The sequence below is a fragment of the Cervus canadensis genome, chromosome 25 (assembly GCF_019320065.1).
Source record: "Cervus canadensis isolate Bull #8, Minnesota chromosome 25, ASM1932006v1, whole genome shotgun sequence".
Classification (NCBI taxonomy): domain Eukaryota; kingdom Metazoa; phylum Chordata; class Mammalia; order Artiodactyla; family Cervidae; genus Cervus; species Cervus canadensis.
This window is the reverse complement of record NC_057410.1, coordinates 7,880,892-7,894,692: the sequence shown is the minus strand read 5'-3', so window position 1 is coordinate 7,894,692 and position 13,801 is coordinate 7,880,892. Positions and strand designations below refer to the sequence as shown.

The 13,801-nt window shown below is 39.9% G+C and overlaps 1 protein-coding gene across 2 annotated transcripts in view; it reads right to left on the bottom strand.

Annotated features, from left to right (window-relative positions):
- Positions 1-13,801, bottom strand: part of SRGAP1 (SLIT-ROBO Rho GTPase activating protein 1) — a 316,119-nt gene that overhangs the window by 27,341 nt on the left and 274,977 nt on the right. For both annotated transcript variants that reach the window (XM_043447019.1, XM_043447018.1), the window contains exons 13-15: positions 12,467-12,527; positions 12,237-12,314; positions 9,972-10,106 (exon numbers count right to left, since the gene is read on the bottom strand). In XM_043447019.1, coding sequence (XP_043302954.1) covers positions 9,972-10,106; positions 12,237-12,314; positions 12,467-12,527 — 274 coding nt within the window. The remainder of the gene's footprint in view (positions 1-9,971; positions 10,107-12,236; positions 12,315-12,466; positions 12,528-13,801) is intronic.

Below are 13,801 nucleotides of genomic sequence, written 5' to 3'. Positions count from 1 at the left end.
TTCTTCATATATGTATTTGTTAATTACTGTGACTCAAGAGTCTCAGCAGGATCAAAGGATCAATAATCAAGTCATCGACATTTCTACCTAACTCAGTCTCAAGAGTCCCAGAGCAATTGGTTTGTCTTTCATGACAACTTCATGGGACACTTGGAAAACCCACAATATACAGAGAGGGAAGATGGAATACCTAGAGATGATTTGCAAGGCATTGAGAGTTTGGTGTGGTGAGTTTTGCTCCTATAAATGCAAAAGGAACCATATTTAATATAGCATTGATCTTTAACGTTTGTCAGATTCCATAGGGGGCCTGTCATCTTTAGGCTAGAAGAATATATAGGTATTACTTCCAAGAGGGTTCATCTTAATTCAAGATCCTCTTGCTTTTAATTTCTGAGTTCTAAACTCAATTCCCTACTCCTTAAGGGCAGTTTCAAAATTTTTATTTAAAAAGAATTGGAACAGGTATTTACATATTAATTTCACAGCAACATTATGCATAACAGCCAATAGGCAGAAATGTCCATTGATAGATGGGTGGATAAACAAAATGTGGTATGTAGACACAATGAAATATTATTCAGCCTTATAAAGGAAGGGAATTCTAATACATGCTACACCAAGGATGAACCTTAAAGACCCTATGCTAAGTGAAATAAGTCAGACACAAAAAGCCATACACAAATATTGTATAATTCCACTTATATGAGGTCTCTGGAGTAGTCCATTTCAGAGACAGGAAGTGGAATGGTGACTGTCAGAGCTGGAGGGAGGAATGGGGAGTTACTGTTTCACGGGCAGAGTCTCAGTACAGCATGAAAGAGAGTTCTGGAGACAGATGGTGGCAATAGCTGCAAAACAATGTGAATGTGCCTAACGCCATTGATTGTACATTTAAAAAAGATTTAAATGGTCAATTTTATGTCTATTTTACTGCAAAAAAAAAGAATGGGGCAGGGAGTGTCCTGTGAGATGCCAAATAAAGATTTTAGGGGAGAAAAGCAACAGGAATGTAAAAAAGTGACACCAAGAAGACCAGATAAAATTATGTGAGGCCGGCACTCCTTGCAGCGACACTGAAGATAAACCAGAGCAGAACCGAGTGGCTGGCACTCCTGGAATAGAGCAAATGGATGTGTCCCAAAGGCCAGAGCACGAGGGCTGTGAGCGGGACTCAGATAGTACCTGGTTGGCAGCATGCCTCCTACAAGAGTCTTGCTATGGTACAAATGGCTCATTTACTCTCCAGAGTCCAGTTAGCGCATCAAAATTTATGTTTGCTATGGACACTCTGATTAATGTGCATTCCCAGCTGGCTCTGAGTGCGGCAACTCATAATCTTTCAGAATTTTATCCTGCATGAAAAGACGAGTGAGTGTGTGTGTGCTCAGTTGTGTCCAGCTCTTCGTGAACCCCATGGACTGTAGCCTGCCAGGCTCCTCTGTCCATGGAATTTTCCAGGCAAGACTATTGGAGCAAGTTGCTGTTTCCTACGTCAGGAGATCTTCCCGACCCAGGAATAAGCCTGGGTCTCTCGCTTCCTTGAACACTGGCAGGTGTACCACCTGGAAGCCAGGAGGAGATTGTTAGATAGCATCGCTGACTCACTGGACGTGAATTTGGGCAAACTCCAAGATAGTGGGGGCCAGAGGAGCCTGGCATGCTGCAGTCCATGGGGTCACAAAGAATCAGACATGACTTAGCAAGGGAAGAACCCAAACATGAAAAGATGGATCCTTTCCTCAGACAAATTGTCAGTGAGGAAGATCACATTTCACCTGGATTTCTTTTATGCTGGGCTTCTTTTTCACAATTCAGCATCTCATGTAATTAGGTAAAAGTGGGATTTGCCCAATCTCAGTCACATGCTCAGAGCTCCCTTGGCTAATTTATGTTCCTTCCCTAGCACCGCAAGGTTCTCATGTCAGCACACCAACTTCACAGCATGGAGGTTTGACAGCTCCATGTAAACGTGTGTGAAAAATTCACCACCACCGAGAAGTGAATTCAGAAAACGGCAAAAAGTTCACATGGCCATTCCTCTGAAAATATCAGCTCTTCTGTGGCACTGTTTGTCAAGGTGTTTGTCAGAAAACAAATAAGAAAACATAAGATTCAATTTTATCCTTAAGGAGGAAGAAAGGGAAGGAAATTCCTTGGTGGCCACATGTAGAAATGGCTTATGTAAGAGCAGGCAAATATTTCTGAACTGCATAGCCCAACAAGCGATAACCAAGGGGAATTTAAAGGCGCTGGTGGTTCTATGGCAGTTCTATTTCCAGTTTTTTAAGGAATCTCCACACTGTTTTCCATAGTGGCTGTACTAGTTGAACTGCCATATGACCCAGCAATACCACTTCTGGGCATACACACTGAGGAAACCAGATCTGAAAGAGACACGTGCACCCCAGTGTTCATCGCAGCACTGTTTATAATAGCCAGGACATGGAAGCAACCTAGATGCCCATCAGCAGATGAATGGATAAGGAAGCTGTGGTACATATACACCATGGAATATTACTCAGCCATCAAAAAGAATTCATTTGAACCAGTCCTAATGAGATGGATGAAACTGGAGCCCCTTATACAGAGTGAAGTAAGCCAGAAAGATAAAGAACATTACAGCATACTAACACATATATATGGAATTTAGAAAGATGGTAACGATAACCCTATATGCAAAACAGAAAAAGAGACACAGAAATACAGAACAGACTTTTGAACTCTGTGGGAGAAGGTGAGGGTGGGATGTTTCAAAAGAACAGCATGTATACTATCTATGGTGAAACAGATCACCAGCCCAGGTGGGATGCATGAGACAAGTGCTCGGGCCTGGTGCACTGGGAAGACCCAGAGGAATCGGGTGGAGAGGGAGGTGGGAGGGGGGATCGGGATGGGGAATAAGTGACCAAGGGGAATTTAAAGGCGCTGGTGGTAAAGAACCTTCCTGCCAATGCAGGAGACTTAAGAGATGAGGGTTCGATCCCTCATCTGAGGGTTGGGAAGACCCCCTAGAGGAGGAAACGGCAACGCACTCCAGTATTCTTGCCTAGAGAATCCCACGTACAGAGGAGCCTGGTGGCCTACAGTCCAAGGAGTCACAAAGAGTTGGACATGCCTGAAGCAACTTATAGCACGCAGGATATTTTTAGGTTCAGTTTTAGGTTTTAATAATGTCAAAGTGTCAATCAGTTGTGAGTGTAATAGTATATGTGTGTGAATGAAAAGGAAAGAGAAAAAGAGACCTTTTAATATATTGAATAAATCTTAGCCCTGAGGTGATTTACCAGCTGTTCTTCTAGGTAAGAAATGAACTGCTTGTAAATCTTTCTAATTAACCATTAATAGATTTACAATGTATTTAGGTAAATACACAGAGATATGAAATAGATTAGTGGTTGTCTAGGGTTGAGGGTGATGGTGGTTATAAGTGTTTGCTAACGGGGGTTTCTTTCTGGAGTTATATGAATTAAGCCATTGAGTTCCTTCCTAGTTAAGAAGCAACATTATAGATATAAATATGTAAATAATGTCTCTCCTTCTGCTGAATTATCATATAGAAATTAGTAAAGAAACTAAGTCTTAGCCTAAGGAGCCTTATCTGTTTCAATACTAAGCCTACTAATAATTTTTGCAGAGAAAAGGAATCTTTGAGAAAATCACTGTAAGGCAGCAAACAGAAATTTTGAGCTCAGAGAGAAAACTACTGTGTATGGCAATAAAGCTGGAAGAATTTTTAGCAACAAAAACATACGTTGGAACACCAGGAAAAGAGTCCAAAAGCTTTTTCCATAAAACCATCAGATATAGGAAACAGATTTATATACCAAGAGGCTCATCATGGTATTTTTGTATAACTGCAAAATCACTTTTGGAAACAATCTAAATTTCTAAAACTAGGGAATTTGTTAAATAGAATAAAAACCATTATATGGGCACTAAAAATTATATTTTGAAAAATAACTTAGTGATGTGAGAAAGTGTTAATAACATTAAATTTAAAAAGTAGTTTATAAAGAGAAAATATGGTATGATAATTTTTAATAACAGATTTATTGAGATATAATTCATGTATTTGAAGCATACAATTTGATGGTTTTTAGTACATTTGGAATTGAGCAACCACGACTTCAGTCCATTATGGAACATTTTCATCACCTCTAAAAGAAATCTTATCTCCACTAGCAGTCATTTGGCATGATACAGCTTTTTTATTAAAATCAAAAGTACGTAGTTATGGTATATCCACATAATGGAATATTATTTGGCAACTTAAAACAAGTACTGACATATGCTACAACATGGATGAACCTTGAAAACATGCTAAATGAATTAAGCCCATCAAAAAAGACCATATGTTGTATAATTTCATTTATATGAAACAGGCAGAATAGGTAAATACACAGAGATACGAAGTAGATTAGTGGTTGTCTAGGGCTGAGGGTGATGGTTGTTATGAGTGTTTGCTAACTGGGGTTTCTTTTTGGAGTCATGAAAATGTTCTGAAATTGATTTTGGTGATTTTCCTAATCCTGTGAATATACTAAAAACCACTGATTTGTACATGCTAATGGATAAATTGTATGGTATGAGAATTGTCTCTCAATAAGCTGCTTTAAAAATACATAGGAAATGGTGCTATTTGCAGAGACATGAGCGGACCTAAAGACTGTCATACAAAATGAAGTAAGAAAAACAAATACTGTATATTAAGGCATATATGTGGAATCTATAACAGTGGTGCAGGTGAACCTATCTGCAAAGCAGAAATAGAGACACAGATTAGAGAACAAAAGCATGGACGCCAAGCGGGGAGGAGGGGATGAGACGGGCTGGGAGATTAGGACGCACGCACACTGCTAGGTATGAGCGAACCAATGAGAACTACTGCTCAGCCCAGGGAACTCCACCCAGCACCCTTTGGTGGCCTAAAGGGGAAGAGTCCAAAAAAGAGGGGATGCACGTCTATGTATGGCTGATCTGCTTTGTCGTCCAGCAGAAAACACCACGACACTGTAGAGAACTACGCGAGCATGCGTGCTCAGGCATCTCTGACTCTCTGCAGCTCTTTTGGGTTGCAGCCTGCCAGGCTCCTCCGTCCACGGGACTCTCCAGGCGGGAATACTGGAGTGGGTTGCCACTGCGTCCTCCAGGGGATCTTCCCGACCCAGGGATCGAACTCACATGGCCCGCATCTCCTGCACTGCAGGCAGATTCTTTACCACTGAGCTATTCTGGGAAAGCCTCAAAGCAATATTCCAATAAAAAATTTTTAAAGAAATACATAGGTATATATATATGATATATCTAGGAAAATATTAAAAAGGTTAATATTATCTTTGTGCGTAAGGATTCTAGATTTGTTTGACTCATTTTCTAATTTTTCTATAATAGTCACGTCTTAGTTGCATACAAAACAATTATTTTTAAAAAGCAGTGATTGGCTATTGGATGATTTTAAGGAATTATTTTTTTTAAGGTATGAAAATGGTTTTGTGGCTATGTTGTATAAAAAAAGAAGCATCATCTCCCAGAGATACACACACCCAGATGAAACGATCTGATGTCAGAGGGATGATACAAAAGCAATGTATGTGGGACAAATCTGGCTAACACATGAAAACTGTTAAAGCAAGGCGATTATATTATTTATACATAAATATATCTTTATGCATCCTCTTGTAGACATTTGAAATTTTCTACAATAAATAAGTCAAAAAGAAGGTAGATTACAAGTGGGACAGTATAATACCACTTCGGCTTTTTAAAAACAGTGCATGTACATATGACTATACATAAGGATCAGAATGTATATACACACACCACTGATTCTCTTTGGGTAGCGGCATTATGGGAGAAGTATTCTATATGCTTTTTAAATATTATGTTTTCTATAATGACTAAATGTTGGTTTTGTTGTTGTTCAGTTGCTAAGTCATGTCTGACTCTTTGTGACCCCATGGACTGCAGCACACCAGGCTTCCCTGTCCTTCACTATCTTCTGGAGGCTGCTCAAACTCATGTCCATTGAGGCGATGATGCCATCTAACTGTCTTATGCTCTGTCGCCCCATAGGTAAAAAAATCCACCCTCCTAAAAAAAGATGTTTCCTTTTGTAAAACCAGTCCCCTAAATAACAGCACATATCAAAGTACAAATGCTTCTTCTGGGCTCACAGCCCCAAAGCAGCCAGGAAAGACCATGAATTGCTTGAGCAGCTCTACTAGAGCAAGTCACTTGGATCTCTGCCCTAGGGAACCTCAGAGCCTCAGTACACGGACATTCCAGAAGCTGCCCAGACTGTGTGGGTATGATCTGGAGCGGTCACAAAACCATTCACAAAGTGGATGGTGTTTCAGAGACTTATGTAAACTCTTAGAAAAGATGAAAAGGGAAAAACTCTTAGAATAAAAGATGAAAAGGGAAGTTTTTCTATACAAAATATCACATAAAATTACCTTAATAGAGAAAACCAAATCTAATTAAGGCAATACTAGGAGATGACATGGACAAAAGCAATCGATCTCCATAAGACCTCTCTCCACTAACATTCCACAGTCTTTTGTTTCTATCACAAACTTAGACTGAATTTATTTGTAAATAAATATCTTATCTCTTCTAGTATATTTTAAACCTCCTGAATGTAAAAGTCAAGTCTTTGAATCCTGAGAAAGTTTTGCAACACTGTAGGTAATAATCCTCAAAAGTCTGTAATATTAATGGAAGGGTATAATAATGAATGACACACCATGTTCAAATAACTTATTGAAAATCCAGGAAAAACACAGGCATATCATGGTCACACTGGTAAGAGAAAATGCTTGCCTAAAGATAAATCAATAATAACCAGGAATCCCCTTTTAAATAGATTAGATGTTGGGAGAAATGGGGTTGCTATACACGGTGCCATTAAGTGTTTTTGAAAAACATTCCATTCTGCAAAATTATGCACTAAAAATAACAGGACTTATGGGGAAACCACTGCACAACATCTAAGAATCTGTAACTAGAGAACTAACAAAAACATTAACAACACTACTTAAATTACTGGCATCGTCAAATCGACTGGTGTGTGCACCTAGCAACCGTGGCAGTCTTAGTCGCCAGGGGCTCCCACTTCTTTGAGACGTTGGTCCTGTGGGTATTCATTGCCAATCGAGACTATTTTCATACAAATTAGCTCAAGGATTATTAATCCATTTTTCATTAATCCTTTGTTTAAATACAGGGGGAAATGTCTTTGCAGCTTCTTTATGTGCCCCTGTAGCATTTCATGTAAGGCATTCTTTTCAATAAAAGAAAGATATTTCTGTAGATTTTCCATTTTTTTCCTTTATGATCTTCTTATTTTGCTTCACATCTACTTGTAAGGAAGCTTGTCTTTGATTGTAACACATTTACTGTGCTGGGGAAAGTCATGCTGGAACCCACACAATGTCTGGGTTAAACTAACATCATTTCTAAATGCTTATGAACTAATTATAGCAAAGAAATACATATTTTGGACAGGTAAGACTGGTAAATGGCTAGCCCAGTTACTGGCATATGTGACCCGAGTCTGCAGGAGGAGTAGCTATGACGGTTGTCATGATGACAACATATACTGAAGCTCATTGTGTGCTAGGCATGATGCTAGAAACACTCAGTATGGATCGTCTCCTTCGGCTTCACACAAACTCTATGAAGTAGATAAAGAAATATATATTTAAAAAGATTAAATATTGATCTCTGCCCAAGGTTACAAAGCTGCTAAGTGGTGAAGCTACGATTTGAATCTAGATCTTTCTGCCTCCAAGGCTTCAGCTTTTAATAACCACAATGAAATAGTATTTCTCATTCAATGAAAGTGTGATGTGAATCTGCAATAGAAACTGACAATGGGGCCCAGTCGTCTTTACCCAGCTGGGGCGTGTAAACATACACATGGATGATCTATGTATGGAGAAAACCACTGAACATTAGACAGTGCTTATAATTTTTTGCACATATAAACTTTCTGGCTAGGCTGGTGAGGAAAATCTTTGCACATGGCCAAAGGGGAATTCCACAAGTGTGACAGCTTCTTCTCAGTTCTTTCCAGCTGGGTCAGAAGCTGCTGTGATGACTCAAGCTACACGAGGGCCATGGAATGGACACACAGACGCACTTCTGAATTCCACACACGCATCGGACTGTACAGGGTGGGGGTGGAGGTAATTATGATCGGGGAATTCCTACTCAATGAGATCGAGGACTTTAGGCATGGTTGCCAACAAAATGATTTTGGGGGAGGGGACCTCCCTGGTGGTCTAGTGGTTAAGAATCTGCCTTCCAATGCAGGGGACACTGGTTTGACCCCTGGTCAGGGAATTGAGATCTCACGTGCCTCGGAGCAAGAAAGTCAACACACCATAACTAAAGAGTCCGTGTGCGACAACCACAGGGTCCATGTGCTCTGGAGTTTGTGCATCACGACTAGAGGGAGGGAGCCAGGCTTGCAACGAAGAGCCTGCTCACTACAGTAAAAGATCCCATAAGCCACGACTAAGACCAGATACAGGCAAAAATATCAACAAACAGGGGGACTGCCAGTTCAGCACATCCTTCCCTGTGGACGTCAAATGGCCACGAGGGGCAGCGGATACAGCAGCACCAGCAAAGGCACGGAGGTGGGAAACGGTCCAGCACGTCTGCAGACCGCTATCACTGAAATACAGTCAACCGAGCAGGTGGCAGGAGATGAACGCACAAAAGGAGAGAGATCGGATGGAGGAAGGGATTTATACTATGAACGGGCCATACCAAGGAGTCGGTTTTCAGGTGGAAAATAATGGAACAGATTTTAAATGGGTGGGGAGAGGTGGGAGGTGGTGATGGTAATATAAAGCTCGATTTGCCCTTCTGAACCTAGGCTTTTGACTCCGTCAGCAAGGTCCACCTCGCTCACCAGAAAGTTTCTTAACCTCTCCGCACCTCAGTTTCATCATCTATAAAATCAGGAGAACATCAGTCCATCAATCATAGGGTTCTGAGAATGAAATGAGTTCATACATGTAAAGTGCCAAGAGGAGTGCCTGGCATGAAGTATGTTAAGGAAAGAGGGCAAAACGTAGGAGTAGGATCTCCCAGTGAGAAACCAAAGCACTGGCGACGGGAAAGGGGGAGGAAGGGTGAGCAGAGAGATTTTCTGAGGTCACTTGGACTTGCTGATCCAGGTGGGTGGTGGGGGAGATGGGGGGAGGAGGTTTGTTCATTACAGTAAAGCTTGATTCTCACAAAAGCCCTCACTGTGTAATTTAAGTTAGTTCAACAGCCTTGCCTGGGAACGTGGACTTAAAGGGACACTGAGTTTATAGACATATGGGATGTGGCTGTGGTTAAATACCTCATTCCCAGTATTATTATTTTCACCTTCTTTCCTGTAGTGTCAAGAGCCCCCCACCCCCTGAAGAAAAAGCAATGCTTTTCTCTGCTGATTATGGGTTTCATAATACATCATACATGCTCCCAGAAACACTCTGCCTATTAGCTGGGGGTGCCCACTGACAGATAATTACCACCTACTGTTCCTGCACTGTAATGATGATCATTTATCTCCTTTTACCTTTTTCCCCTAAGTAACAAAGATGGTGGAAAAGACCAAGAGCCAAAAGCCAAAAAACAGTTAACATTTCCACGCTTACAGCTTCCTCCTTGCCTTCAGTGAGTTGGCACTGCTTCTCTGCTCCATCCCAGCTACTAAGTGGGAAGCTCTTGGGCTCTATGGAACCTGGGTAGTGTTCAGGAGCAGAGCCCACTCAGCGAAGGGCGAGGCCACAGCTGGGTGGATGAGTCACGCTGGATCCCAGACAAGTGGTCTCAGAAATTTGGTGGTGATGGAGTAATGGTGGGGAGGAGGATACGGGGCTGCTGCCTTTTCCAGGAAATTGGTTAGTCAAATAACTCCGGTGGGGAAAAAATTGAGGGGGGAAAAAAAAACACAGCCCACTTACTGACACAAGAAATCAGATCATTAAATCTTTCCTTAGGAAAGAGGGGGTTTTCCAGCCCACGGAAGTAGAGCTTTAGAACGCCAGCAACTGAGTTAATATCACGGTTACTCTGGTCATCAGCCAAAGGGTTTTCACCTAAAAAAAAACCCAACAAATTAATTACATGCACATTGCTTCTCTTTTTATTTCTGAACAAAAATATGTTTCTATACTCACACACATTTCTATATATACATGTATATTTTAATTACATGCTACTAAAAGATTACATGCTACTAAAATTAAAATAATTGGTTTAGATATTCTACCCTATGATTAACCTAAAAATAGTTGGCCAAAATAAAGCTTTTTTATATCATATGCTACCAAATAATCCCTTACAAATTACCTAAAAACTTAAAATAAAATATTGTGGGATTTATAATTGGACCCAACTTTTTTTTTTTTTTAAAGCTAAAATCTGTAATCTTAATTTGACATGAATTCAAATACTACATTCTGTGTCTCGTATCCTACTGGGGAAAAAGAAACAATATAGGTTTGTGTGGCTATGCTATATGGATCAGGAAAATTTATCAGAAATATTATAGGACTCAACTAATTGTGAATACCTACCATTAAATACCATTAAATAAGTGTTTCTCAAAGTGAATGGTGGTGTTCATAGCACATTTGAAAGTTGACTTCAGCAGTAGATTTTGAAATCAGACAGGAATTGGAAAACGTACCTTTAGCAGTACCAAAGAATGTGTATAAAAAGTGGGAAATTTATATATCACAAACATGAAATTACATTATTCTTTTTTTTTTTTTTATTAGTTGGAGGCTAATTACATTATTCTTTATGGTGGATGCTTTTAAAACATTAGGTAACTGACCTGACTAGTCCACGTTCCTGAGAACTAAACTGAAATAAAATTCTTAAGAAGTTCAACATAATGTGCGGCCTTAAATCAAACTCCGTTTTTTATTCATAGGTCTGCTCTTCTAAAGTTCACAAAAATTGTACACTGCATTTTAACTTTTCTTTGCCTCTTGGGGCAGTTTATTTTCAAGGACTTGTGGTTCCTTTTTCTCTGCTTCTAGGGCAGGAAATCACTGAACATGAATTCACCAAAAACAATTTTTTTTTGCCCACCATGAGAAAGCCTTAACCAAAGAGATCACGAACTAACAACAAATACCAGGGGAATAGCCAAGGAAAAGTAAGAAAACCATTCCTGCCTACAATGGTTGGCACAGGAACCTGATGCTTTACTGTATATTTCAATTTATCTCGAATATGGTCCATGTAAGAGACTTGGACACTTAGCTCTTGAGGGGAGACTCCTCTGCTCTATACATCATATCACTCAGAGGATTTGGAAGAGGAAAAACAATCTGGCTCCAAGTTGACCTCTTCAACCACGGTTTCAAACTTGGCTTTGTACCAAGTCTGAGTCAGGACAAATGGGAGCAAGAGAGGTGGCCCTGTCTCCACGCCATGATGTCCCTCCCTCTGCATCCTTCGCTTGACTTTCAGGCAAGGGCAGGAAGGTGCAGATGTATCCAAAAGTAGACATAAGACAAATCATTTTAATAGGAGAGCATTATGAGCTAAGAGCCACCGCTTAAGAATTAAGCACTTTGATGGCTTATGCCTATTTCTCACGCCAATCCTAGAATTTTGCACATGAGGAAACCGAGGCCAAAGTAAGAGATTAATCACTTGACCCAAATCACACAATTAGTAAATGCAGAAGTGTGATTTGATTCTAGGTCTGCCTGATACTCATCATAATGTGCTAATGAACAGTTTAGGAGGACTTATTTGACAGTCAGTTGGGATAAAAGAATAAGGCACCAACTAAGGTCACAGGGAAGGGGTCTGGAGATGACAGTAAGAGGAAGGAGAGGTCCCGACAAAGGAAAGAGACACGAAGCTGGGATGAGTCCCCTCAAACACCTGCTATGCAGGCCCGCAGCTGTTCTGGCCACTTTTCTAGAACCCTTTCATGAGCCACCTTTGACAGCGTGCTGAGGATTACCAATGCTGGTCCTAAACCAAGGATACCAAACCCATATGCTTTTCTAGACTTGATAACAAAGCCTTATGATTTTGGCTTCACTTCTCAGCTATTCTAAATAGATTCTTAATTCAACATCCAAAAAGAAATAAATGCAGAGAAAGGTTTTGAAGACATTTAGGATGAGTATGCCACTTTTCTCTACAGAAAACGACGACTTATTAACAAAGTTTGCTTATAGGTACAGATGTGCGATTACCTCTCTCAAATGAATTTTTAATATCATTGACTTCCACCTGGGAACCAGACACTCTGAAAATCCCCTGATGCTGAAGACCTAAAGAGAACAGAAGGGAAAGAGCATGAGAGATTCCATCATATCCTCCAGGTCCCCTCTTTTCCAACCATTAAGTATTAAAAAGAAAGACACATTTACTGCAAGACTCCTAGTAATTGTTTAGGGTAAGAATACTGCAGTTTAGGGCTTACCATAGAGATTTATGAACCGAATACAGCTTTCCACAATGAGGGGGATGATCTGTCCTGAGTCCTGGGTCAAGAGATGGAAACCAGTTAACAGTAGAGCAGAGGCACAAATCACACATAATAATAAAGCTTATAGCTTAACCCTAATTAAGGAATGCTTTTTATTCTTTTAGATGGTCATTTCCAAACACACTCCCTCTAAAATATTCTTCAAGGGCCAAATATAAAATTATATATGACCAAAGGTATATTTCAGCTCTGAGGCAAACCAAATTAAATACGTTGAAGGCAATTCTGTTTCAACTCACTCTGCTATGCCTAAGGATGTCATAGCTAATTCACCTTTTCTACTTGCATGTAGGCTCACATACCAAAATGAACTACGTAAATCACTTATGTTTAAAAAGGTTACTTACACAAGTAATTAATCTAACGGACCTAAAAAGAGCTCAGTGTATTCTAACCATAGCATCTTAGGACTGACTGACTGTACTAGTCAACAAACACAACCATTCAGTCATCTCAGGATCCTCTCTGTAGCACCCCCGAGAGTCAACCATCTAGATGATGACAGTTATAAAGGGTTTATGTGTTTCCAGATGCATAATACGAGAATTGCTTTATAGCTGCTCATAATGTGTCACGTATTTATTTAGTTTGCATCAGATCTGACTCACCCTCTAAAGATTTTTCATTGTTATTTTTTTCATGTTTTAAGGAGGAAAAAAATGGCACCAATGTGCACCCCATTAGATCTTGTTTTCTTAGAAGGAACGTTTCTTGGCCTTCTTTCTCTACATCTTGTAATACAGGCATCGCACTCTACTGAAACAAATGTGAATTCTGCAAATGTATTAAGACATGTATAGGATGACAAATGAGATGAAGGAGCTGCTGAGGTCACAGTTAAGTATGTGTCAATGCCATGCACTCCATGTAGTTAAAGAAGGTTACTGACTATGGAGTTATTTTTCATCTACTTTTCAGACTCTGCTCTTTCAGGAATTAGAGCTTTAAAGGAAGTATGAAGGTTCAAATGATTAGCTGAAATTAGGTACTAATTCATGGGGAATTTTATTCTGCAACACAAGAAGAATTTGGTTGTCTCAATATGTTAGAACAATTCAGAATCCACTAACCTTTCCAATTAAGAAACAGTGGAAGGAGTGGGAATAGACTGTAGTTTAGCAATCTAACTTTTTACTATTCCTAGAATGGGTAATATACTTCTTGAGGGAGAGTTTCATTTTCAGTTTTAAGACAATATAAACAGTGTATAAACCAGTTAATGGCTCAATTGCTTCTGGAGCCTGCATTAAGTTTCTCTAATTAGGCAAT